The 27556-nt window shown below is 43.7% G+C and overlaps 1 protein-coding gene across 1 annotated transcript in view; it reads right to left on the bottom strand.

Moving 5' to 3' along the window:
- Positions 1–4624: 4624 nt before the first annotated feature.
- The window catches only part of WASF2 (WASP family member 2), a 64486-nt gene continuing 41554 nt past the window's right edge, over positions 4625–27556 (bottom strand). The window contains exons 6-9 of the mRNA XM_040337985.1: positions 25636–25766; positions 23317–23463; positions 13595–14055; positions 4625–7810 (exon numbers count right to left, since the gene is read on the bottom strand). Of these exons, the coding sequence (XP_040193919.1) occupies positions 7650–7810; positions 13595–14055; positions 23317–23463; positions 25636–25766 (900 nt within the window). The 3' untranslated portion in view covers positions 4625–7649. The remainder of the gene's footprint in view (positions 7811–13594; positions 14056–23316; positions 23464–25635; positions 25767–27556) is intronic.

Raw genomic sequence — 27556 nt, 5'->3', positions numbered from 1 at the left:
TGCGTTTCACACCACACCAGCCATGTGAACAGCACCCAGGAGTTTTACATGTAAGCGAGTCTGCAATAAACCAGTGTTGTTTTTAATCCATACTGATCTGGTGCCCTTTTCCATTTCCTTGCATGCCTTTGAGGGATTCCCAGAACCTTGCTGAGGAGCTGCCAGTACGTGCCCTCCCACCACCATGTTTCACGGTGGGGATTCAGGGCGATTTGAAATGTGGGTTTTCTGCCACACATAGTGCTTTGCTTTTAGGCCAAAACATTTATTTTGGTCTCATCTGACCAGAGCACGGTTTGCTGTGTCCCCCACATGGCTTTTCGCAAACTGAAAACGGGACTTCTTATGGCTTTCTTTCAACAATGGCTTTCTTCTTGCCACTCTTCCATAAAGGCCAGATTTGTGGAGTGCACAACGAATAATTGAACTGTGGATGGATTCTTCCACCTGAGCTGTGGATCTCTGCAGCTCCTCCATGTACCTCTTGGCTGCTTCTCTGAGGAATACTCTTCTTGCCTGGCCTGTCAGTTTAGGTGGACGGCCATGTCTTGGTAGGTTTACAGTTGTGCCATACTCTTTCCATTTTCGGATGATGGATTGAACAGTGCTCCGTGAGATGTTCAAAGCTTGGGATATTTTTTTATAACCTAACCCTGCTTTAAAACTTCTCCACAACTTTATCACTGACCTGTCTGGTGTGTTCCTTGGCCTTCATGATGTTTTGTTCACTAAGGTTCTCTAACAAGCCTCTGAGGGCTTCACAGAACAGCTGTATTTATACTGAGATTAAAATTACACACAGGTGGACTCCAATTACTAATTAGTTAACTTCTGAAGGCAAATGGTTCCACTAGATATTAGTTAGGGGTATCAGAGTAAAGGGGGCTGAATACAAATGCACGTCACACTTTTCAGTTAGTTACATAATAGGCGAGGTTAAAAAAAAAAAAACACATCCAGTTCAACCTCTGTGTGCATTTATGTTAATAGTACATTGTATACCCCTGTATGTTGTGGTCGTTAAGGTACCCATCGAATAGTTTTTTTAATTATCAATGCTCCCCACTGATACCACTGCTTGTGAAAGAGAATGCCACATCCTTACTGCTAACACAGTAAAGAACCCTCTACGCAGTTTAAGGTTTAACCGCTTCTCTTCTAATTTTAGTGTCTTAAAATTCCCCTTCACTGAAAAGTTTGTTCCCTATGCTAGGGTCACCAGTACGGTATTTCTACATAGATATTATATTCCCTCTCAAGCGTCTTCTCGCCAGAGAATAAGTTCAATGCTTGTAGTCTTTCCCCATAGCCAAGATCCTCCAGTCCCTTAACCTCTTGACCACCGCCCCATGTCAAAAAGACGTCTTGTTTTTAAAGTTGAATATCTCGATAACGGCAGCAGCTGCTGCCACAACCGAGATATTCATCTTTTCAGGGGGCGGTGGTGTACACGATAACGGCGGTCTCCGCGGCGGATTCGCTGCGAGATCGCCGTTATCGGTGGCGGGAGAGGGGCCCCCCCCCTCCCGCCGCTCTCCCGCGCCCTCCGCCGCTTACCGGAGCCGTCGGTAGCGGCGGAGGGGATCGGATGTGTCCGGCAGCTGAGCGGGGACGGGACTGAAGGAGAAATCTCCTTCACCTGTCCTCATAGCTCTGCTGGGCGGAAGTGACGTCAAAACGTCAGTCCCGCCCAGCCTCTTAAAGAAACATTTTTTTTTTTGTCATTTGAAAAAATGACTTTTTTTTTTATATTTTTTTTTTTGCATTTAAGTCTAATTATGAGATCTGAGGTCTTTTTGACCCCAGATCTCATATTTAAGAGGACCTGTCATGCTTTTTTCTATTACAAGGGATGTTTACATTCCTTGTAATAGGAATAAAAGTGATCATTTTTTTTTTTTCAGTGTAAAAAATTATAAAACTAAATAAAAATAAATAAGAAAACCCCCAAAAAATTTTTTAAAGCGCCCCGTCCCGACGAGCTCGCGCGCAGAAGCAAACGCATACGCGAGTAGCGCCCGCATATGAAAACGGTATTCAAACCACACAAGTGAGGTATCGCCGCGATCGTTAGAGTGAGAGCAATAATTCTAGCCCTAGACCTACTCTGCAACTCAAAAAATGCAACCTGTATAATTTTTTAAACGTCGCCTATCGAGATTTTTAAGGGTAAAAGTTTGACGCCATGCCACGAGCGGGCGCAATTTTTAAGCGTGACATGTTGGGTATCATTTTACTCGGCGTAACATTATCTTTCACAATATATAAAAAAATTGGGCAAAATGTATTGTCTTATTTTTTAATTCAAAAAAGTGATTTTTATCCAAAAAAAGTGCGCTTGTAAGACCGCTGCGCAAATACGGTGTGACAAAAAGTATTGCAATGACTGCCATTTTATTCCCTAGGATGTCTGCTAAAAAAAAAATATATAATGTTTGGGGGTTCTGATTAATTTTCTAGCAAAAAAATTGAGATTTTCACATGAAGGAGAGAAGTGCCAGAATTAACCCGGTGGGCAAGTGGTTAATTAGCTTTGTTGCACTTCTCGGGACTCTCTCCAGTTCCAGCACATCCCTCCTGAGGACTGGAGCCCAGAACTGGACAGCTTACTCCAGGTGCGGCCAGACCAGAGTCTTGTAGAGTGGGAGACTTATAGTTTTTTCTCTGGAGTGAATCTCCTTTTTAATGCATGCCAACATTCTGTTGGCTTTGCTTGCAGAAGCTTGGCATTGCATGCCATTGCTGAGCCCTTCATCTACTAGTACCCCTAGGTCCTTTTCCATCCTTTGATTCCTCCAGAGGTTCTCCCCCTAGCGAGTAAATTGCATTCACATTTTTGACTTCACAATTATGTGCCACTTTGTGTTGGTCTATCACATAAAAGCCTAATACATTTACATGCCCAATTCTGGTTGGCAGCCACTGTGCCTACTAAGGCACAGTGGATCACCTATGTTAACTCCCTTCTACCTAGAGAACAGTTAGCCTCTTATCATCGAAAATCGGTTAACAAATGTAACCTTATTTGCCAGAGTTGGCTTGATAACCCAATTCTTGCCCCACCACAGTTAGTGATGTATAGGCTGTTACAACTTTGAACCCAGCAAGAGTTACAATGGTTTTGGCCTGAGCTTGCGTATTTCTGAATTTTATATCTGAGAGTAGAAAAAAAAAGATGCCATTCTGAGCAATTGTCCCTCAAAAATACTTTTCTTTTATTATTTTTACTTGCTTATAAAACCTTGTATATGCTCCAAATGTGATGCAACAGTCTTTATTTTGCTGTAGACCCTATGTACAATGCTTGAGCTATTGGTTGTCATGTATACCCTTTTTTCCTACAATTTGTAGTCACTTTTTTATTCTTATACATTAAAAAAGTTTGGATTAAAAAAATAAAGAAAATACATTTAAGTTTTTTGGTTATAACATGACAAAATATGGAAAACTTCAAGGGGTGTGAATACTTTTTCAACAGCACTGTATATGATTGATTAGTACACAAAGCCAATATACTGATTTGTCTCCGCCCTTTTCTGTTAACTTTCACACTCTGTAGAGTGGTGCATGCAAGACCAGATAAAATCTCTGGGTGAATATGCACTAGAGGTCGACCGATATGGGTTTTTCTCTGGCCGATGCCGATATTTAGAATGACATACGATGCCGGTTTTTGCGGCCGAAATTTTAGGCCGATTTTTTTTTTGGGGGGCAAGTGGCACTGACAGGTGCCACTGGTTGGCACTGGCTTGTGGCACTTACAGGTGACACTGGCAAGTGGCACCAATTGGCACTGGCAGGTTGCACTGGATGGCACTAAATGGCACGGATTGGCAGGGGGCACTGGCAAGTGGTACTGGTTGGCACTGATTGGCAGGTGGCTCTAATTGGCACTGGATGGCAATAGTTAGCACTGGCAGATGGCACTGGTTGGCATTGGCAGGTGGCACTGGATGGCAATACATAGCACTGGCAGGTGGCACCGGATGGCAATACATAGCACTGGCAGGTGGCACTGGATGGCAATACATAGCACTGGCAGATGGCACTAGTTAGCACCAGCAGGTTGGAACTAGCAGGCACACCTGGTTGGCATTAGCAGATGGCACTGGCAGGTTTCACAGCCGATAATGTAGCTGTCTGAAACTGCTCTCTGCAGCGCCACGTGAAACTGTAGAGAGAGAGAGAGAGAGAGAGAGAGAGAGAGAGAGAGAGAGAGAAGCTCACAGATTCAGCGTGATGTCGGAGGTGGGCGGGCCCCAGCAGCTATCCAGCCAATGATCGGGCCGTTAAAGAAAGGGGCGGGGCCACATACATGTAGCGGTCCGCCCAGATCTCATCCCATTGGCTGGTGTTGGATAGCTGGGTCCCGCCCACCCCGACATCAGACCTCGCTAATGACAGCTCCCTTCTATCTCTCTCTCTCCTTAATGTTTCACACACATGGCGCTGCTCTGCAGACACAGATTTGGGGAGCGTTAAATATCGGCCTAATTTGGATAATTGGCCAATGCAGATTTCTCTAAAATGTATCGGTCGACCTCTAATATGCACTACTAGAAGTTTTCATTCAACTAACAGACACAGAAACTGATTAATCCCCAATGACTCAAACAAGACAGTATAAGCAAATGAAACATTTTATAAAGCAAATATTAAACAGTATGGATATATATATATATATATATATTATACATTTGTTCCAATTTAATACCATTAGCAATCTAAAAAGCAAATTATACAACAAAGAATGGGGATACATAAGACAAAGCATAATTACTTTTTTATGGCACCAAGTCCCCAATTCACTTGTATTAAGGCACTTATTTCTCTTTCATCATTTCCAAAGTGTGCATTTCTTGAGAACTTATTGATAAGGCCATTTTGTATACATAAGAAATGGCATATGCATATATAGAAATACACATACAATTTGTAAAATTTTGCTGAAAATCATTGCATAGACTAGCATTTAGAAGGTTGGAATAGATTAGGTCCCTTGCAAGATACACAATACCAACAAATTAAACATAATAATTAGGTTTGTTCCCCATTAAATGTTAACTGATATTATGTTGCTCCCTTTTGGCACAGGCAGTTTATCCCATTAGACCATTTGTCATAAAGGCATATATTCCCTACGGTCACAGGGGCAGCAGAATATTAACAAAACATATTTTTACATAGTTCTAATTTCTGAGAAGCAAGAATCAAGAGTATACTATAGATTTATTATAGACATATATAGGTGTGTGCATGTTAAAAGACAGAGGGATAACACACCTTAAAGTAATCAATACTAACTGTAGAGCCAAGTCTCATACCAGCCCCTCAGAAATATACTTATTTTCATGTTATTATTTCTTTATTCTAATCTCACTGCATTACATTCATTCATGACATTACAGTCACTCACTGAATAAGTGCCCAGGAAACTGTCCAGGCAAGGCACCAGCTTTAAAAAAAAGTAACTGTGATTCTTACCCCCCCCCGGAGTTGCACTTTGGCCATTCACACCGTTTGTAAAGATTTAAATCACACCTGTAATTTAAAAAAATTACATCTAATTTTACTAGTGTTTGAAATGTAAGATGCCCCCCATACGGGTGTGAAAATATTACCCTAAATCCTAAGGAACCCAATCCTTTGAGCATGCTTTTCAGGTTTATCACCAACATTTGTCATCTTTACCTTTCCCCCCTATAATGCTCACCATAATTTTAGAGAGAAAGTACATTTGTCTGATTATTACGCTCTCTGGAAGGATGCCTCTTCTACAGATCACTAAGCCATTTCCTGCTTAGTTTCAATAATACAAACATGCAGGTCTTTGTCTTCTCAGTGGGCTTTGCATTATGGGTTAGGCTAGGGGAGAGTGGAGTTGTGCATCAAAAGTCAAGACAAATGCCTTGTTTGGGCAACTGTAAGCACATAAAGTAAAACCGGAATGCATAATTTAGTGACGGGCTAATTTTATTGAAGGCACCATTATTTTATTAAAGCTGAACTCTGGGTAGATATAAAATTATACATAAATGCAGCAATAAGCTTGCATTATGCAAAATCTCATCTGTCCCATTTACTTCAGGTACCATTTTGAAAGTTACCTGCATCTGAAATTCTTGCTCAGGTGAACGTTCTTGACAGCAGCTCTCTGTACGCTGGGTGACCGGTCGCCCCTTGTAGCTGGGCAGTATTAATGTAATGCAGCCCATGCCTGCAATCTACCTCTGAGCTCTGGCAGCCTATTCCCACCCAATTACTGTCCCTCTATCTCTCTGCCTGGCTCCATTATTGAATTGTCATTCCTGGAAAGACCCAATGTAAAACAGGGAAAATTTTAAACTATAGCGACAGCAAGCAATCTTGAGCAGATCTGCTCATAGTTCCTGCTGGCTGAGTAACAGAACTCTGAACTGGTCACTTTTATTTAAAATAAACTAAATGCCAAGATTAGTCTGCCTTCTGTGCAGGGGCTGCATACAGTTTATTGTTTGGCTTCTACGTTCCCTATCATTGTGAAGTTACCTCTGTGCTTCCTCCAGAAGTTTGACAATCTTTATCTGACTGAAGTGACTAGAGTAGTTTCTGTCTGCAGCACAGGAGGTAAATTCAGACAGACAGGGAACACAGAAGCTGAGCAATAAACCATGATTAGCCCATGCAGAGTAGATGGTTTTTAGTTTTTGTACATAAATGAGAACAGCTACAGTGAGGAGAGCTTTAAAGCCCAGTCATCAGATACACACAGCCAACATCGCAGCCAGGGGGGGCTGGGATATTGGATGTGTGTATCTGATGACTGAGCTTTAAAACTCTGGGGTGCAGTCTCAGCTTTTAGACTCCTGACAGACAGCTCTCAGACACCTCAAGGTACTTGGAAATGGTACAGGGTGCCCAGCAGATCCCTTCTTCTGGCTGATGAAGCTGCAAAGATTTTTGAAGCCCTCTAATGACATCACAGGACATAAGAAGAGGACTATCACTCTACAGGAAAAAAAGTTAAATATTGCACCCAGATCATGCTTTTGGGATCGGGAGACCGATTTGGGACTGTATTTAATAAATATATATCTAGAATTTAGCTTTAATGTAAATTGATTAGGTTTGTTCTATTAAGAGGCACAGTAAGATCCCATGTAGACAGCTCAAGTTTGGAAAGGATTACGTTAAAGGTTATAAACGAACTGGATCAGTTGCATAGCATTGTAAAGCATGTAAAAAAGCAATTTCTACATTAATTTATGAGCTGGAAAATCAATTATTTCACAGCATATGCAAGTCAGTTGTATCTACTTGATGTGTAAATTGCATTTTACTACTTATACACTGTAAACTGTGTTACAAAGTACATATCCCTTCCACCTGGAGTCTTATTGTTAAGGGTAAGTAATGCCCTGTTTGGTCAGAAGGTGTTTTTGTTTCATACATATGTATTGTTTCTGAATAAAAAAACGAGAATCACTTTATTCCAAGAAAAACGTTTTTGTGTCAAAGCTATACTATAAAAAGGAGAGGTCAACATGTTACTCCCCCAGTGACAAGCTCACACCGCTGGAATACATAACTAAACGTTTGCAGTGTCTAGTGTGTGGCTCAAAGACTCTGCAAACCCTAGGGTCTTTCTTCCATTCCAAATCTTCATGAGCTTAATCAGACCAGTCATCCTCATCAAATTCTGAAGAGTCATCCTCAGAGTCGCTGTATTCCACAGCTATACGACGAGACAGGATAGTGGCCACATCATTACCTCCAACATCCCGTTTCTCATGCTCCAACTGCTCCTGCTCCACTTTGCGCAGTTGGAAACCTAGAAAAGATAGGTACAAGATATAACTGGAGGATCATAAAGGTATCAAGAAATGTATATTACTTATAAATAAAAATAATAGGTAAGAATCACTGATATACAAGGGTGGAATGTCCATTATGAACAACTAGGGATTGAACAGTAAAGAGTTGCGCAAGTCTTGTTTGCAATACTGGGCCTAGTCAAAAGCAGCCACCTGTTTATATGCAGTAAAAAGTATGGCCTGAAGCCTAGAAACATACACAAAGCTACATATGAATAACCCTGAACAGCAGAATCTGAAGATCATCAGTAATTGTGTTGTATAAGAATATATCCATGGTTTATTTTGGAAACTGCTGCCAGCCTCTAGTGTACAATGTACAAATGATAATTGCAGATAACCCCAAGACATTTAAGAAGGAAAATATGGATTATACTTTAACACTGTTTTCATGACAGCCCCACAGTGGGATTATCTATTCCTGCCTAATTACCAGATAGGAAATGTTAAAAACATCCCTCATTATCCTTAACCTTTTGTGTATTCCAAATAACCTAACAAGAACCATTTATGAAAAATGCATAAGCAAGAATTAAAACTATACAAGAATAAAATAAATAAAATACTGGGGTACTGTCATGAAGCCTTGTGTTCTGCAAGGAATCAGCAGCTTCCACTGATCCACTGTGCGAGACCAGTGATACTCCATTCATCCACATTCCTCCAAGGTGTCTGTTTGTGCCATCTGCTGGCAATATGTAAGCATACCACAGAATAATTGTTTCTAAATTCTGCCTGTTGAACCTGACATTATCTGAGAAAAAAATATTTTTTGACAGTAAAATGCTTTTCTTTGCGTATAATATGGGACACAGGCTCTTTAATCATTATGATTTTTATATAAACCCTCCCACTCCAAGCTAGCCTCAGTTTTGTAACAAACAATAGGGAGATCATAAAAACAGAGGGAAGGGATTTGTGTCCTGTACAATGCTACATGAAACTGATTTTACTGGTAAGTCAAAAATCCTATTTTCTTACTTAGTTGTACAGTGTGAGGCACAGGACAATCATTAGTGGCGGGAGGAAGACTCTGTTATCCTGGGTGGACGTTATATGACGTCGCGCCTTTAATAACCACTAGGGGGTGAGCGTGCGCCCGGCGCATCACCGAGGACCCGATGCACGTGCCCGGCGGCCATGATGGCCGCCGGGCACCCGCGATTGCTCAGTAACTGAGCAGGAAAGTGGATCTGTGTGTGTAAACACACAGATCCACGTCCTGTCAGGGAGAGGGGACCGATGGTGTGTCCCTTGTACTTAGGGACAACCATCGGTCACCTCCCCCCGTCACTCCCCTTCCCCCACAGTAAGAATCACCAATTAGGGAATACATTAACCCCTTCCTCGCCCCCCTAGTGTTAACCCCTTCCCTGCCAGTCATATTTATACAGTAATCAATGCATTTTTATAGCAGGGATCGCTGCATAAATGTGAATGGTCCCAAAAATGTGTCAAAAGTGTCCGATGTGTCCGCCACAATATCGCAGTCACGATAAAAATCGCCGCCATTACTAGTAAAAAAAATAATAATAATAAAAATGCTATCAATCTATTCCCTATTTTGTAGACGCAAACTTTTACGCAAACCAATCAATATACTCTTATTTTTTTTTACCAAAAATATGTAGAATACGTATCGGCCTAAACTGAGGAAAAAATTTGTTAAAAAAAAAAAAATGGATATTTATTATAGCTAAAAATAAAAAATTGTGTTTTTTTTTCAGACTTGTCCCTCTTTTTTGTTTATAGCGCAAGAAATAAAAACCGCAGAGGTAATCAAATACCACCAAAAGAAAGCTCTATTTGTGGGGAAAAAAAAAGAATAAAAGTTTAATTTGGGAACAGTAAAAATTGTTATAGGTGTCACCGGCGCAATAGAAATTTAAAACCGTGATCTGCTGCAGTACTGTGTAAACCCTAAAAAGGGGTTAAATGTGCATATAAAAGAAAAATGTTACTGCGCTGATGTAATTATCCAGAGTGTTCAATCTCTGGAAATGTGAACTGATATAGTGCACTATCCAACATATGTGACAAAAATTATATCAGGGACAGAGTGTACCCAATATTCAGTGTAGATAAACTAAATACAAACAATATATTATATAAATATGTCTCAATACTTTAAACGTAAACAAAAGATTTGTGGTAAGTGTATCGGCATACACATCAATATGCCATGGTGCTCCTGTGAAGGAAAAATGGCTACTTTTCTCTTGTGTTCATGGACAGGACACAGCAGCATATTCTTGACATTAAGGACGTCCCCAAGTAGTGTCAAAAAACCGAGGGGTGGGAACAGCAAACAAACTTCACCCCAAGCATAACCAGAGCTCCTCAACGGAGGAGATGCAACCTTAAACAGCCGGCTGCAAAACCTTTCGGCTGAAGCAAACATCCGAAGATGCACTCACATCAACCTTGTAAAATTTTGTGACGGTGTGAATGGAAGACCAGGTGGCCGCCTTACACACTTGGGAAACAGACGCTTGATTTCGGAAAGCCCAAGAGGCAACTATCGCCCTGGTTGAATGCGCCGTGACAGGAAAGGGAGGCGACCGCTCATGGAGGGCATGAGCCTGAATCACGATCTGTCTGATCCATCTAAACATGGTGGTCGACGAGACCGTCAGGCCCTTCTTAGGACCAGCCACTGAAACAAACAGTGAATCCGATCTCCAGAACGGAGCAGTAGCAGACAGGTACACCCGCAGAGCTCGGACAACGTCCAAGGAATGCAACACAGCCCGTTTTGGATGCGACAGTCGAGGACACAAGGACGGAAGTACAAATGTCCTCATTGAGATGAAAAGCCGAAACAACCTTAGGAAGAAATGAAGACTGTGGGGGCGCAGCACCGCCTTATCCTTGTGGGGGATCAGATAAGGAGCCTTGCAAGACAAGTTATCCAGCTCAGAAACCCGTCTGACGTAATAGCCACCAAAAAAGCTACTTTCTGAGAGATAAGGGAATCTCTCTAAAGTTTTCAAGCGGCGGTTTCTGGAGTACTGAGAGGACCAGATTCACGTCCCATGGAGGTAGTGCTACATTGGCTTTTATCCAATCAGCTGGTACCATTTCGGTCAGTAGAAATTAGAAACAATGGTCTGGCAATTACTTGACTGAGTTCCCCAAATACCCTTGGGTGCAAGCCACCTGGTCCAAGTGACTAATTGTGTCCTCTGTTAGCCATGAGGACAAAACACTGCAGTTTTGGGTACTGAAGCCCCCCCCCCCCCCCCCCAATTTCCTCGTGAAGACTGAGGAGAAGAATATATTCAATATCATCCTTTGTAAGATGTCCTTCCTCATTCTTTATGGGGCCAATATGGTCTGTCCTCATATTTACTGTTTTTATACTTTAAGAATTTCTGTGGATTTTTTTTTGCTCTCCACCACAATGCGTCTTTCGTGTTCTATCTTAGCCACCCTAATTGCACTCTTACATATCTTGTTGCATTCTTTGTAAAGTCTGAATGCTGATGATGATCCCTCAACCTTGCAATTTCTATTAGAGTTAAGCCATCCAAAATATAGCCTGCCCTTAGTATACATTCCAGGATACAATGCTTGCTCTGTACCTGGCAATTCTGCCAAAATGCCAGGACATTGCTATCTGGGAGTCTCCCATCAGATCAGTTGTGTAAAAGAAAATTAAACTTTTTGACTATTACTTAGGTTATAATTTGGGGTGTAGTCTGGCCTCACCAGCTGCACATTGCTGCCTGCACTATGGCAAAGCTTGTGCAACGGTCAAAATCCTGGTGTGCTGGTTGTCCAATATCAGCAATTTCCCACCTATTAGCCAAGTTTCAGTACTATCTATGTGTAAGGAGACCCTTGCTCGCTCGGTTCCACTCTCCGACACTCCTGTTCTGCTGTCGAATCATATTGCAGATCGCAACGTCTGATGGTTCGGTCATCAAAGGCTCCGGAATTTGAACTACAGTTATGTGCCGTTTGAAATCCATCAGAACAAACACCAGGCAGGCTGTATGTAAGTTCAAACAGGAAACTCTTTAATTGGATGCACACAACACACTTTTATACAGCAGTTTGAACACCCCGCCCCCAACAACCGCTTTCCTATTGGTCAATTGTAAAGTACATTGTAGTTCTCAATTAGGTCCTCTTAGCCATGCAAATGAGAACTTTTCAACAGTGTCAGCGCTGATTGGTCCGATAGCTTGAATAGGAGGACTGCTATGTGTAATGAGACAGAGGCCCCAGGGGGCGATCAAAGTACACAAACAGCCAAACACAGAACAATGCTTTTCCTCCAGAACATGGAGCCGTCTGGAGGGGGGGTTAGCCTTAAGACAGGGCAGAAGACTCCCCACTGTGTAACAGATTCAAACACTTCAGCATTCCAAGGTCCATGACAGTACTCCCCCCTGAGAAACAGTCCAACAGCCACAGTGGGACCCCGAACAGGTCAACTCAAGGATTTTGGAAAAGTAGTCTTAAGGTTCCAGGTCCGTCTGCCAGGATAACCCATCTGCCTTCCTGTTTTGAGGCCCTGGCCCATAATCGGAAGGAAAGAGGCTTGCATTCAGTCCTCTCCAAAAGCGTGTGTCGCAGCTAGGTCTGTCACAAATGTGACAGAACCCACTGTCACTGTGCGTTTTGGAAGGGACTGTGGGCTGGCCTGTTACCCACAGATTATGGCCCAGAAAAGATTGCAGACCTAGGGATAAGCTGGCATTGAGATAATGTAATGCTACATCTCTTCTCCCCCTCCTCTTGTTGCTGTGTCTAAGTGTGTTGGTTCATTGCACAGACAATGGTCTGGACTGGAGACGTCTCTCCGCAGGGGATGTGTATTGAGAGGCTGCCTGCTTACCATAATCCCTTTATGTTTATCTGTAGACTGTTTCAATGTACAAGTGTTCAGTTCCCATTGGTTGTTCCTTGTCCCCCTCCCCTCTTTGACAAGGCTAAGGGGAGTGTCCCTAACTGTGTGTAAAACTGTATGTCTTGGATTTAATAAACAGTTTTATGCTCTGCATGTTTAAACCTCAAGACCTGTGTGGATTGTCTCGTAATTGAGGGGTTAAGGGCTGGTTATGGCGAATCTGCAGGCGCGTTTGGAGGACAGGAGACACAGGTCTGGCGGATGTGCCCACCTTAGGTATTCGAGATCCGTCACACTATGCATTTCTCAAATCTCATATGAGGAAAGAGTAAGAAAAAGCAAAGAGTGAGAAATCCCAAAACTAAGGGCTCTCTATGCATTTGACCAGTTCCAGTTCTACTAAAGCAAACTTTATGAGGAAAGAATAAATATCTGTAATAGAGAGTTGAACAATTCCTGGGTTGTATTTATATGAAATTGAATATTATTTACATACAATCAGGGTATATATCAGTATCATAGGATCATGCAAGATCAACTACAGATTATTTATTTTGCATTGAGCCTAGGTTCACACTGCTGCGAATTCAAAATCGCGGTAAAGTGCGCGATTTTACCGCGATTTTGGCCGCAATTTAATGTAAATCGCGGCCCGAAATCGCAAAAAGTAGTACAGGAACTACTTTTTGAAATCGCAGATGCGGCGTCGCACTGATTAGGACAGTGCCATTGCCGACAATTGCCGCCGATTTGAGATGCGATTTGACATGTCAAATCGCATCTCAAATCGTTCCAAATCGTACCCAGTGTGAACCAGGGCTAAAGAATATTTGTACTTTAATACCATTGTCATACAATAGCAAATAATTTCAGAAACACTTACCTTGACGTATTGCAGACAAAAGGTCGCTCCTTGGATCGTTTTCTGGTGGCAGGCTGGTTTTTGCTTTTGGCGTCAGAGATTCTCCTTCTATTTTGGGAAAAGCTGGGGGGGGAGGAGGACCAGGAGGTGGTGGGCCAGGTGGTGGTGGTGGTGGAGGTGGTGGAGGTGGGCCTCCAGCAGGGGGAGCTGGAGGAGGAACAGGGGATGCAGGAGCATAATCCATCACTGAAGGCACAGGAGGTGGAGGGGGAGCAGGAAAACCAGGCATAGGAGGGCATGCTGGTGGACTTGGGGGAGGAAGGTAGGAAGGGTCTGGGAATATTCCAGCTGGAGGTGGTGGTGGTGGAGGAGCCAGAGGAGGGGAAAAACTGGGTCTTCCACTGATTGGAGAACTTATGGGAGGTGCTGGAGGTGGGTGGGCTGGGCTGACTAAGCTTGCTCGATTAGTAGTTCCAGGTGAGCTGATGGTATAAATAAAACTTTAGTTGTTTTTATGCTGCAATTATTGATTGTACTCACTTCAGCAATATGTCAAAATTTAAAGCTGGGTACACTAGTAGAATTTCAAATCAAACTTTGTACACAAATTCTTAAAACATTTGAATGTCCTTTGAAAGAAGTTACATTTTTCCTTTGCTTTTAACATTTGATTTTGGAATGAATGGACTTTACTGAATGAAAAACACATACACCATTAGAAATTCGCTCAAGAAACATTTTTAATTATACACTTTCCAATTTTCTCGTCACTGTGGTTGAAAACGATTAAACAGTCTTGCAACAAAAAACATAGAATGAAATTCTACCAATGTATAACCAGCTTAAGAAACTTAGCTACTCAAGGCTAAATTGTTTCAAAATCAAAACAGCTGTAACAGCATGGTAGAAGGGCTTTGCAGGTTAAACCTAGGTTCACACCGAAGGCGGGTTTGAAATTGCGCGAGTTTAGCTGAACTTGCATGATTTCGAACCTGCATTTCAGTCCGACTTTGGAAGTGATTTCAGAGACATCTGTGCAGGAACTACTTTAGGGAATGGATGCATCGCCACAAAGTCGGCATTGCACCGGTGCGGAAGGTGCAATTTCCGGCAATAGGCGGTAATTTGATATGCCAAATTTCATGTAAAATCGACCCATCACAATGGGGACTAATACACTTTATCAAGTGTAACCCAACTAATAAGTTCACAATAAACACATGCCAATGGTATACCTTGCTTCCTCATATAGAGTACACAGATTGGTTAGTATTGAGTACATCTGTCTCCAGTGACTATAACTGTCTATTTAGTGGTAATAGGGACAGCATAATGTGGTACCACGGATAACTGCATGAATGTTTATGCAAAATATGTCGCCTACTGAAAATAACAGAACATGGGTTTCTAAAACAGTTCTGGTCACTAGGCATCCCTCTAAACAAAAACCATAGACATTGCTCCACAAAAATGTAGCAAGCACTTATTATTGAAGAGAAATAAGACCACACTATAAATTAAGCACTTAAGTCCCTGGTGTCTAACCTGCGACCCTCAGACCTCAGCAGTCTGTAGGGAAAACACAGATTAGGGTAAAAGCATTGATTTCTACTAGCCTCATGTAACATATTCCCAGTTTTATACCGTCTTCTGTAGCATTCCCAGCCAAAAATGTAGCATGTTCACACTCTCTGACCCTTATTTTTTCTCTATTAAGACTACACATACAGTATACTAAACTAAGTATACTAAGTAGGGTTGTCCCGATACCACTTTTTTAGGACCGAGTACAAGTACCGATACTTTTTTTCAAGTACTCACCGATACCGAATACCGATACTTTTTTTAAATGTCCCCCCCCAAATGCAGCCATGTCTCCCCACAAATCCTGCCATGTCCCCCCACAGATGCAGCCATGTCCCCCCACAGATGCAGCCATGTCCCCCCACAGATGCAGCCATGTCCCCCCACAGATGCAGCCCCCCCATACATATATCTGTCCATCCGTCACCCACACACACACATATCAGTAACCCCCTGCACATCTGTCCCCCCCACACACACCAGTACCCCCCTGCACGTCTGTCTCCCCCCCCCCCCACACATATCAGTACCCCCCTGCACGCCTGCCCCCCACACACAAATCTGTCCCCCCCCACACACATATCAGTACCCCCCTGCGCGTTTGTCCCCCCACACACATCTGTCCCCCCTGCACGCCTGCCCCCCACATATCAGTACCCCCCTGCATGTCTGTGTCCCCCTCTGTACACAGTGCAATGCACTATTAACTTAAAAGCAGAGTCAATGTTTTATTGCTGCCTGTGTTTTCACTATACCTGAGCCAGCGGCTGGTGATTACTTTACTCCAGGAGAGTTGCGCTGGAGAGATGGATGGAGGGACATAGGAGGGAGGGATGGAGATGGAAGGATGGGGCTCTGTACAGAGATGGAGGGATGGAAGGAAGGAGATGGAAGGAGGGAGGGATGGAGTTGGAAAGGATGTAGGGAGGGAGGATGGAGATGGAAGGATGGGGTTCTGTACAGAGATGGAGGGAGGAATGGAGATAGAAGGATGGAGGGAGAGATGGGAGGATGTGGCTCTGTATGGAGATGGAAGGAGGGAGGGAGGATGGAGAAGGAAGGATGGAGATGGAGGAAGGGAGGATGGGGCTCTGTATAGAGATGGAAGGATAGAGGGAGAGATGGAAGGATGGGGCTCTGTATAGAGATGGAAGGATAGAGGGAGAGATGGAAGGATGGGGCTCTGTATAGAGATGGAAGGATAGAGGGAGAGATGGAAGGATGGGGCTCTGTATAGAGATGGAAGGATAGAGGGAGAGATGGAAGGATGGGGCTCTGTATAGAGATGGAAGGATAGAGGGAGAGATGGTGCTCTGTATGGAGATGGAAGGAGGGAGGGAGGGAGGATGGAGATGGAAGGATGGAGGGTGGGGCTCGGTATAGAGATGGAAGGATAGAGGGAGAGATGGAAGGATGGGGCTCTGTATGGAGATGGAAGGAGGGAGGGAGGATGGAGATGGAAGGATGGAGATGGAAGGATGGAGGGTGGGGCTCTGTATAGAGATGGAAGGATAGAGGGAGAGATGGAAGGATGGGGCTCTGTATGGAGATGGAAGGAGGGAGGGAGGATGGAGATTGTGAAGGATGTCAGTGTAAATCTCCCTGCTTGGTTCATGTGTCACAAGCTATTGACATGTTAATGACCCTTCCTCAGCCAGCTCCCTAGTTCAAATGGTAATTGATTTATTGTGTGTGGGAAGGAGACCGGCCTTACTGTTTACAATGATTAGATAAGGGGCTCATGTTAATTATTCTGATTGCTTCATTGTGGTCAGGCTGTTACACCTAGTATTTAACTCCGCTGATGTCTTTATCTAAAGAAACATGTCTGCATGGTCGGCTCCGACTTGTCTCCTATAATCTGTATGGGAAACCCCACTGTGTGAGGGGGCGTTCCTAACAGGCTGTAACCACATATAAGCTGAGTTTTTGTGTCAATAAAGTGTCTTGTTCCAGCAGTAAGCTTGTCTCATGTGTGGCTTTCTGGGCGATTCCAGGGATATCCCTCCTCGTGGAATATTGGGGTGATTGTCGTTATGGGAAGAAGGGAACGTTGACGGGGATATCATACCGATACCGTCACAATTGGTTGGTAGCAGCGGGATTTTTCCCTTCTATTCCCCTTCACACCCGGATTCCAAGCAGACACTGGAAGAACTACTGGAAGTTCGTGGAAGGATCGCTAGCAACAAAACCAAGCGGGTCATCATAGCAGAATCAATGGAGCTAGACCAGGAGGACGGGATTGCAGCAACGCCAGCAGTACAAGAGATGGAGACACCAGTGATTCAGGAGGAGGAATCGCCAGCCAACAAGCTAATGAGAGAGAAGCTAGCGTGGTTCGGCCCGAACCCAACGCCGGATGTGGTTCTGAAAGTGATGGACCTGTTAGCGGAGGAGGCTAAACAAATAAGGGACGCAGAGCTACAGAAGGCTAAAGAAATAAGGGACGCAGAACTACAGAAGGCTAAACAAATAAGGGACGCAGAGCTACAGTTAAAACTGGCAGCAGTCCAACAAGCAGCCGCACCTTCTACGAACAGTGAGTACAGCACAGCAGACGCAAGGAAGATTCCGTTTAGCGCTTTTAAAGCTTTTGATGAAAAGGACTGTGAAATTGATAACTACCTGGCAGACTTTGAGCGACAATGTAACCTGCACCGAATTGCTAGAAGAGAGTGGGTTGCAATATTGTCAGGCAAACTGTCAGGCAAAGCTTCTGATGCTTTCCGGACCGTGCCAGATCAGGATATCCATAGCTACGCCCGGGTTAAAGAAGCGCTCCTGGCTCGTTATGCAGTAACCCCAGAGTCCCACCGACAGAAGTTCAGGGACTCACGCAAAACCACGAAAGACTCTTACGCAGAATGGGCATGCCAGCTGTCCCCGTCGGCCTCTAACTGGGTTAACAGCAGCCAGGCCACCACCGCAGAGGACATTTTGCAACTAATGCTCCTGGAGCAATTTTACAATCACATCCAGACGGATGTCAAAGATTGGGTGAGAGATCGCAGGCCCATGACTCTACCAGAGGCCGCGAAGTTGGCGGATGAATATGCGGATACTCGCAAGACAAACCAGGTCACACCACGGGTACAACCTCCACAACCAACGGCGCCCTCACACCCACCAGCCGCTAGATACCAACCGCCTAACAGACCGATGACATCTAGCCCTCGCTACCCACGCCAGGAGGACAACGAACAACGCTGCTTCCGGTGCAAACAGTTGGGTCACTTCAAGCAGAATTGCCCCATGAACGACAACACCAGGTCAAATTGGTCTCAACCTGGGTACCGCCCACCAGCAGCAGCCCATTGTGTAGACTCGGCTTGGGATCTCCAGGAGCTGGGTCCGGAAGAACCATTGGGCACCCCTTACGAAGCCCTCATGGTACAATCTGTTATTACGGACAACAGGGAACACCATTGTCAGCTGGTCATGGGCGACCGCCATGAGCCGGAGGGGCCTTGGAGGGAGCTGGGCAGAAAGAGGCACCGCCAGCTACCCTCCAAGAAGAAGAGGTCCTGGAAGTCATATAACCAGCGGACCTGGGAGGAGAAGAAGCGACTGGAGGAGATGGAATCGCAGCGGGCGCCCCAGATGCGGGCCGAGATGTTCGCCAAGGGCCCACCGGTGGCCCCTTACACCACCACCCAGTTCCTGATGATGAAGGACCACGTGGAGAGCCTGCAGGACATGAGCAAGCAGGATCTGATCCGTGAGTACATAGAGCTGGAGGAGTGCATAAGCCGCATGGAGGAGGAGAACAACCACCTGAGGTCACAGCGGGCTGACCCCCCCAGGCTCCATGAACTGGAGATGGAGCTGGAGAAGCTCAAAGAGGAGAACCGGCGGCTGCGGAGGGAGCAGGGGGTGGCTGACCTTATGGGGCTCTGAGTCCCCTCTCCCCCCCCCCCCCCCCCCGGACTCTGAGCACCAGTGCTACAGCATTTCAACAAATATAACTTTTTCTTTTTATGAATCTCCTGTGATTGTCACTTCAGAGCCATAACCTGCCCCCTCCCATAGCGGGACACCTAGACGGCGGCGCACAGACCCATTCGCTGTCTTCATACTGACTTCTGGTGACTTTGCAGATCGCACAAAGACTTGGGGACTGACCGGCGTGTGATCTGACGACCCGGTAGCATACCTGAGTCGGAAGCAGTTACCAATGGAGGTCAGTCACGCCAAACGGAGTTAACCTCGGACTAAAAGCTCTGAACCCGTCAACCCTACTGGACCAGGGAAGGTCCAACCGGGTTTGCCGGAGCAGGGAGAAAAAGGGGGGCCATTGTGAAGGATGTCAGTGTAAATCTCCCTGCTTGGTTCATGTGTCACAAGCTATTGACATGTTAATGACCCTTCCTCAGCCAGCTCCCTAGTTCAAATGGTAATTGATTTATTGTGTGTGGGAAGGAGACCGGCCTTACTGTTTACAATGATTAGATAAGGGGCTCATGTTAATTATTCTGATTGCTTCATTGTGGTCAGGCTGTTACACCTAGTATTTAACTCCGCTGATGTCTTTATCTAAAGAAACATGTCTGCATGGTCGGCTCCGACTTGTCTCCTATAATCTGTATGGGAAACCCCACTGTGTGAGGGGGCGTTCCTAACAGGCTGTAACCACATATAAGCTGAGTTTTTGTGTCAATAAAGTGTCTTGTTCCAGCAGTAAGCTTGTCTCATGTGTGGCTTTCTGGGCGATTCCAGGGATATCCCTCCTCGTGGAATATTGGGGTGATTGTCGTTATGGGAAGAAGGGAACGTTGACGGGGATATCATACCGATACCGTCACAGAGATGAAGGCGGTGGGAAAAAGGGAGGGAGGAGGATGCAGACAGGGAGGGTAAGAAGCGGTTGCCGCTGCTGCTGGTAGAAGTCTGGGGGATGCAGTGAGAGGAGCAGGCAGAGCCTTGTTGTCTTTGGCCGGGGAAGATTCCTTCCTGTGTAGCCCGGCACCTCTCTCCTCCAGCTCGGCTCTTGTCTCCTCCTCCTGCGCTGAAATCTGGACCGTTCCCGGGTGTGACACCAGATGCCGGGCGCCCAGGAGGAGGGGGGGAGCGGATATCGCGGCAAGCCCGCCGTAGTTCCAGTACATGCAGGGCTTCCATCTTATCCGCTCCACCGATCATGCGACACTTCTGGCTGGCTGCTCCTCGTCCCGGCTCTCCCCCCTCATCTCCTCACTGCCGCCGCTACTAGGGCGGCACTGCAGGCTGGGGATAGAGCGGTCCGTCCGGCATGTAGTAACAGGCGCAACTGCCCCCTAGCCTGGCGGCTGGCGCCAATCCGCCATAAAGCATGTATTTAAAAAAAAATGCCGGTATTTTAATAATCTGAATCCCCAGCAAGCTTGACCCGCCTATTGCATAGCGCCGGCCCTGAACATTACAGCTTTAAAAATGATTGGCGCCGCGCTGCGCATAGACACTCCCCCTCGCTCGGGATTGGACAGTTCACCCGAGCAAGGGGGAGTGTCTATGCGCGGCGCGAATCATTGCAGCTATTCAAAGCTGTAATGTTCCCGGCGCGTATTATACAGTCGGCGGTAGCGGGGATGCGGCGTAACGGCGGCGGGATGCGGCGTAACAACGGCGGCGGGGGGGGGAGGAGAGTATTCTATTCCGGTATCGGGGGTATTTGCGGGAGTACGAGTACTCCCGCAAATACTCGGAATCGGTCCCGATACTAGTATCGGTATCGGGACAACCCTAATACTAAGTATACTAAACATTATGTGCAACCCTTTGGTGATGTCAGGGGCCGCATTTGAGACCCCCTTTAGCTCATAAATTGACAATAACTGCCTTAAGTACTGTTCCACATAAGCTAAAAACATTCAGTTGTTTGGCAGTTCCATCAGTTGCAAGGTCAGCAGACAACTTGTTGCTGCATTCAACAAAACTTCTGCTTTACCCACTGATATCACTTGATCCATTATATACACTGTCCAGTTTTTACAAATATAGTTATTTTGGCCATCGTGATTTTTTTAATGCACTTATACTTTCCTTCATTTCCTCAACAGAAATTGTCTGAAAGCTTGTCTGTCACCGTATGATCGCTCTTCAAATTCTTCAGTCCTGCATTGTGCCCTACGCATGAACACCACCAACTACATCGACTTCAGTGGAATGTTCATCAGCAATCTGACATGATTAGAAGGGGTTTCCATGGAAGACAAAAGGAGTCTGGGGACGCATTTAGACTCCTTTCACACTGAGAGCGCCGCCCGTGCTAAAGCGATGCTCAGTTTAGCGGCGCTGCAGCACTGCTTTACGGCCGCTAACGGGGCGCTTCCGAAGCACTTTTCAGGGGCTTCGGCAGTGTTGCCCATTCATTTCAAAGATGCTGCTTGCAGGACTTTTCCTAGCATCCCACAAGTACACAACTCCAGTGTGAAAAGACACACAAATGAATGGCACGCGGTTTTCAGGCGCTATTTAGAGGCTATTTCTAGCGCTAAAACACCTGAAAACTGCCTCAGTGTGAAAGGGGTCTTACACAAAGAGCAAAACATGGATTGTAAATATTTTGAAGAGCCACTGTGCAGAACAAGGCAGACCCTAATGCAACAAGCTTTTCAGAGCAGTTTTTTTAAGTAGGAATATTGCATTACAAAAATGTGGAAAAAGGGAGGCTTAAAAAACTAAATAAAAAAATAGGACAGTTACAGGAAAACTTTAAATTTTTCAATAAAAATTATATATTATATAATAGTATAATAATATAATTATACAAGTTAGTATTATATTTGAATCTGCAGCAAAACTGAGCAAACTAGGTTCATCTGCCCAGTGAAATCTACAGTATCGAATTCCCTGTAACTAGCCCACTGATTTTTCCCCAGATATTTGTAGAGAGCTGGAAATCAAGTTATAGGCACGCCCATTACAACAGGGAGTTTCATTATACAAATTTCTTATTCAATTTCCTTTACATTTACCTTCAACTATGTAGTGCAAGGGCCTGCCTGATTGCATACAAATTGAACGTGTTTAGGTTTGACCTCGTATTATATGGTTTAGGTGAATCTAAAGGAAAATTGTACACGAAAATTGTATAATGTATTGCTAGACTTAAAAGCTAAAAGGAATACAGATGGTGCTCCTGGGTCTTATTATAACACTGAAATTGCTCAGGTGATAATAATAAAAGTTGGATTCTGACAATTTCCCAGTCCGTTTTAAATAGAGCATGGTAAAACAAGCATCCGTCTGGTTAGAACAGAGAAAGGTAAAAATCTGCAATAAACTTTTGAAAAAAGGAGTGCTATAAATATGAATACTGGGTACACAGCTTTAACAGCTATAGTTTAAAGCTGTATTAAACCTAAAATGTAATATATTGGAGCTTACCAATCCTAATGCCCCGTACACACCATCACTTTATGTGATGAAAAAAAATGACGTTTTTAAAAACGTCACTTTAAAATGACCGTGTGTGGGGGAAAACGTTGTTTTAGGTCTTGTAAAAAACGAAAAAAAAAAATTGAAGCATGCTTCAATTTTATGTGTCGTTTTTCAAAACGTAATTTTTTACTTCACAGAAATTGACCGTGTGTAGCAAAAAACGTTGTTTAAAACAACGTTTTTTCACCCGCGCATGCCCAGAAGCTACTTATGAAGCAAGCTTTAATGGAAAAACGTGGTGAACGTAACCTCGCTTTGCTAGAACATTGTGAGAAAAACGATGGTGTGTAGGCAACTTCGTCTTTGAAAATTGAAGTTTCAAAAACGTCATTTTTTACTTCACAGAAAATGTTGTTTTTTTCATCACATAAAGTGATGGTGTGTACGGGGCATTAGATGTGATGGCAGCATGTTTTTTTTTTATTTTTTTTTACCTTTGGTGATCTGGCCAGTAACACACATGCTATTAAAGTGCCCCAGCTCTGCATGAAGGTGCACCTTTAGACATCAGCATTATCAGGCTATAAAAGCTGATCATTGTAAGCACAAATCTGCAAGAAAGGAAGGAAGGTAGGCTGAATAAGAAAACTAATGTAGCCATCACATCTAAGAACCGGTAAGCTGCAATAAACATTTGCTTTTGGGTTTAATACTGCTTTTACTAGAACCTAAAATGAAATAACTGCCAATAAATAATGTTTTTTTTTTTCACAAGAAAGCCAATAAATAATGTTTACCTAAAATCCATGGGTGGAGGCGGCAGAGAATCATCGAGAACTGGAGGTGGGCTTGGAATAATATCATCATTTGGAGGCGGTGGGGGATAGAGAGATATATCAACCCCATCCATAGGACTTATGGTTCCATTTTGATTTAATTGAAATCTAAAATGCACAAAAAAGATTTTGTTTTAAAAACATTCATTTTTAAGAAAAATCTTTAACCACTTGAAGACCAGGCACTTTTTGTTTACATGTGATAAATAATTTTTTATTTTTTTGCTAGAAAATTTGTTAGAACCCAAAAACATATATATTTTTTCATAGCAGAGACCCTAGAGAATAAGTTGAAGATTTTTTTTTTTTAATGTTATTAGAAACATACACAATACATAACCCACATTTTTGTAATATATAAAAGTTGATGTCATGCAGAGTAAAGAGATACCAAACATGTCGCACATAGGCGTCAAACTACCTAAATTTTACTATCCATAGGTGACACTTTAAAAGCCTTCACAGGTTACCACTGATGTAGAGAGGAAGTGTAGTGCTAGAATTACTATCCATGATCTGACGTTCGTGTCGATACCTCACGTGTGGGACGATCACCGTTTGCGTGCACATGGGACCGAAGCACACGTTGACCTTTGCATTCTAGCACGGAGGGGCACTTAATTTTTTTTATATAATTATTGAATTTTGATTTTTACACTGTTGCTTTTTTTTTTTTTTTTTATAATCTATATTTTACATTTTCAGTATAATATACATTGCGAAAAACAAAAGGGAGACCATAAGTTAAAGAGGGAGCATACAAGAAATAGGAGCACTGGTCCACTAGTGTCAGGAGGGTGTGCTTTCAAACCAGTGTACCAAGCCAGGATTGCGTACTCGCGTATCATAAACACTGAACAATGCACACATTATGATCCAGAATAAGAGGGGAAGGAGGGGTAAAGAAGGTGAGAGAGGGAACAAACAAAAATAAACAGTCAGCACTATATCTGCAATTAAAAAATTGTAATAGGCATTATGTTAAACTATAAACCTGGGGGCAGCAAATTATGGTGCCTGTACTGTATTAGAAGCATACTGTATCCAAGTGGCCCAAATACTATAGAACTTGTCATATCTGTTCTTGCATTTTGCCACTCACTCCTCCGCCGCCATAATAGTATTGACCAGACGGACCCAATCAGATCATTCTGGAACATGAGTCGACTTCCAATGTATGAAAATCAGGCATTGACACTGTTGGTTTTAATTTTTGATCACTTTAATTGCTGTCACAAGGAATTTAATCATACTTGTGACAGCAATAGGCACAAAACTCTTTATGAAGGGATTAAGAACAAGAAACAACTGAGTCGGTATAGAAACCGCATCAGTGATATAGGACTCTATGGTGTGTCGTGTCAGGGGTAGGTGAGCCAATGATACCAAGGTATAGAAAAATATCAAAATGTATTTAAATACATAAAAGAAAACATTTAGAATGCAATGATACAATCATTGGTTGCCCTGTTACAGACGAGATGCACATGAAAGTTAGATGAGTTAAATGCTAGTCGCTAGTCTCTTTATGAAGGGATCTGCAAAGGAAGGACCCAAAATCCCTCCTTTGCACTTAAAAGCATTCAAAACGCCAAGATTGACATATTGGAATGCTTTTGATTTTCAAAAAATTTCGCCGTTAACATGCTGGTAAACCGCAAGTGATGTCATGTCATCGCTTCCGGGTTACCATAGCGGAGATCCGATCAAAGTCGATTCCGGCTTTCTTGAGGTCTCCGACTAGCCGGCAGATGTGCTGGTTAGTAGCTTGGGGCAGCGGGAGGGGACAGCTGGAGCCAACTGTCGGCTCTAAAAAACAGCTGCAGACATCATCCCGGTACAACCACTTGAAGTCAAACCACGTACCAGGTACGTGATTTGGCAGCAAGTGGTTAAGGTAGCTAAAGCCAAAACGTTCTTGTTTCTTTTCTTTTTGGAGTAAGGAGGCAAAAGCACTGCGATTCTATTATTGTCGTCTGTGTCGCCATCAGCAGGATTCACCCCCTTTGTTTGTCCTGGTGACCATTGCCACTGAAATATAAAGTGTTGGGCAAATCCAACAATTTGAGTTGCCAGCAGAATAGCAATAGTAGGAAAATCTTTGGGGGGCATTTGGCAGAGATTTTCTCTCCCTGTTGTTTCTCCTAAAGTGAATGAAAATATGCTGAATGGGGTGAAGCCAGGAAAAAAACCTGGGCTTCTTACTATTCTCCCTATGACATCCAAAATGAAAAGTTTAGCCTTTAGTTATACTTTAATAAAAAAGGTCAAAACCCTTACCCAGCAATTGAAAGATTGTCTTTCTGTTCCTCAAATTCCTTGCCCATTTTCATCTTCTCCCATTCATCTTTTCGCGTGCGGATTTTACGAGGATTCACATTCCCACGATTAGGATTATCTTTCTTTTCTCTCTATGAAATGGAAAAGTGGTACAATGGGTTAACACCTTCAGTTACTACCACCATATTATAAAGGCTGGAAATATTGGTAAAGTATTTTGAAATGCTAAAAGGTAGAGGTTGACCATCCCAGTCATTGTTTTTTATTTATGTCTAGTTTCTATTATTTATTTTATTTCTAAAGTGTTATTAAAGCTTTGAAAGGTTGCTTGGAAGAAAAAAAAAGAAAGCTTTCTTGGGATTTTTTGAAAACAGTATTGTGGCACAACATTGCCCTTATATTTCTTAGATTATCTGTAAACTAGACCACTATCATTCACATCATTCTCTGGAAATCCAGTGGCTAATTACTCTATATAGCAGGCCAAGTAGACCAGCAGCTCTCAACACGAGTCCCAGAATGCACTTCCAGCCAGAGGCATGCTGGGACATCAAGTTCCCCCACAGCTGGAGAGTATGCAATCCACTAACCTCATGTCTATAGGAGGTCTATTTCCCGCACTTGAATGATCAGCATAAAAGACATTTGAAAGCAGTTTTTTTCAAGGTTCAAAACACAAGGGACAAGAAATATTGCTGGCCAAGATTTCCTCAGTCTCCAAAGGATGTATTCACTCTCGATAGCAATCATGGTGCTCGTTAAAGACCTGTCCATCTCTGGTCTCCATGGTCTTGATCAGAAGTGTTCTTTTAAAATGGCTCTCTTCTGGGTGAGAGTGAAAAGGTTTGGTTCTCTCAAACTTGGATTGGAAAAAAACATCACTGGACTGCCAATTCTGCCCTCTTCTTCCTCCTGGTACTTAATAGTATGTAAAGGATGAGGATGGAGGTGTTGTCTAATAAGCTATAAGCTTCCGTGTTCCGAGCAGAAATGCGGAAGTGGACTGCACTTGTGATGTTTTACCCTGGTTTGCAATAAAGTGTTACATACAGTTCCCTAATGGAGAGTTGGCTTAATTTATAAGTTGTGATTTATAGCCTGCTCTGTGTCCTGGGATGTACGAAAAAGAAATGTTAATGTCGTTTGTTACCTCGTCACTGGAGGCAGCAGGGAGCCCAATACACATTGCAGAAGAGAAGACAGGGTGTGATGTCCAGAGACTAGCTGAGAAGACAACATGCTCCAGAAAATAATAAACGCTTGTGCAATGGCGCCAAATTCAAAAAGGTGCCGGGCCTCCTCCCATTGCTGGCATACAACCAAAAGTGACACAACCAGTACTTTTAAGTTACCCACTTTAAGAAACTTGAGGAGCACTCAAACCACACTTAGGCTCCAAAAAGGCCCCAACTTACTGCAGCAGCAGTGGGCCACCAAGCACATGGAAAAATTAGGCAGGATTAAGGGGACATGCCCCATCCAAAGAGCCTTCACTCTCCAGTTGGGCATACTCCCTAAGCAGTTTCAGGGACAGGGCTTCACAAGAAAGGTGCACTGCAGCCCTGAAGCTTTAAAGCACATTGTGGCCAACTTACATCAAGGGCGTCTAGGAAAGCATCTAACGTAGGGTCCAGTGGTCAGAAAACACATTACAGGCTAGCCCAACAGATTCCTCACAGGGGGGTCTAGGTACAGGCTGCAAGGCCCATCTGGGAGAAACAGCCCATCTGGGAGCTGCAAAATGATCCCCAGTCATTCTGCAGCAATCTTTTAAATATAAAAAAATGTCTTAATAAAGAAGCAGGATAAAGAAACAATTTGCTTCTCTCAGAGTAGAGAAGATGTCTGTTTTACTAAAGACACAAGCAAACAAACTAGGCATGATGGGAGTGGAAGGGGTTATACTGGGAAGTCCTTAAAG

The sequence above is a fragment of the Rana temporaria genome, chromosome 2 (assembly GCF_905171775.1).
Source record: "Rana temporaria chromosome 2, aRanTem1.1, whole genome shotgun sequence".
In the NCBI taxonomy this organism is placed as follows: Eukaryota; Metazoa; Chordata; class Amphibia; order Anura; family Ranidae; genus Rana; species Rana temporaria.
Note: the sequence above shows the minus strand (reverse complement) of the source record. Positions and strands in the feature narration are given on the sequence as shown.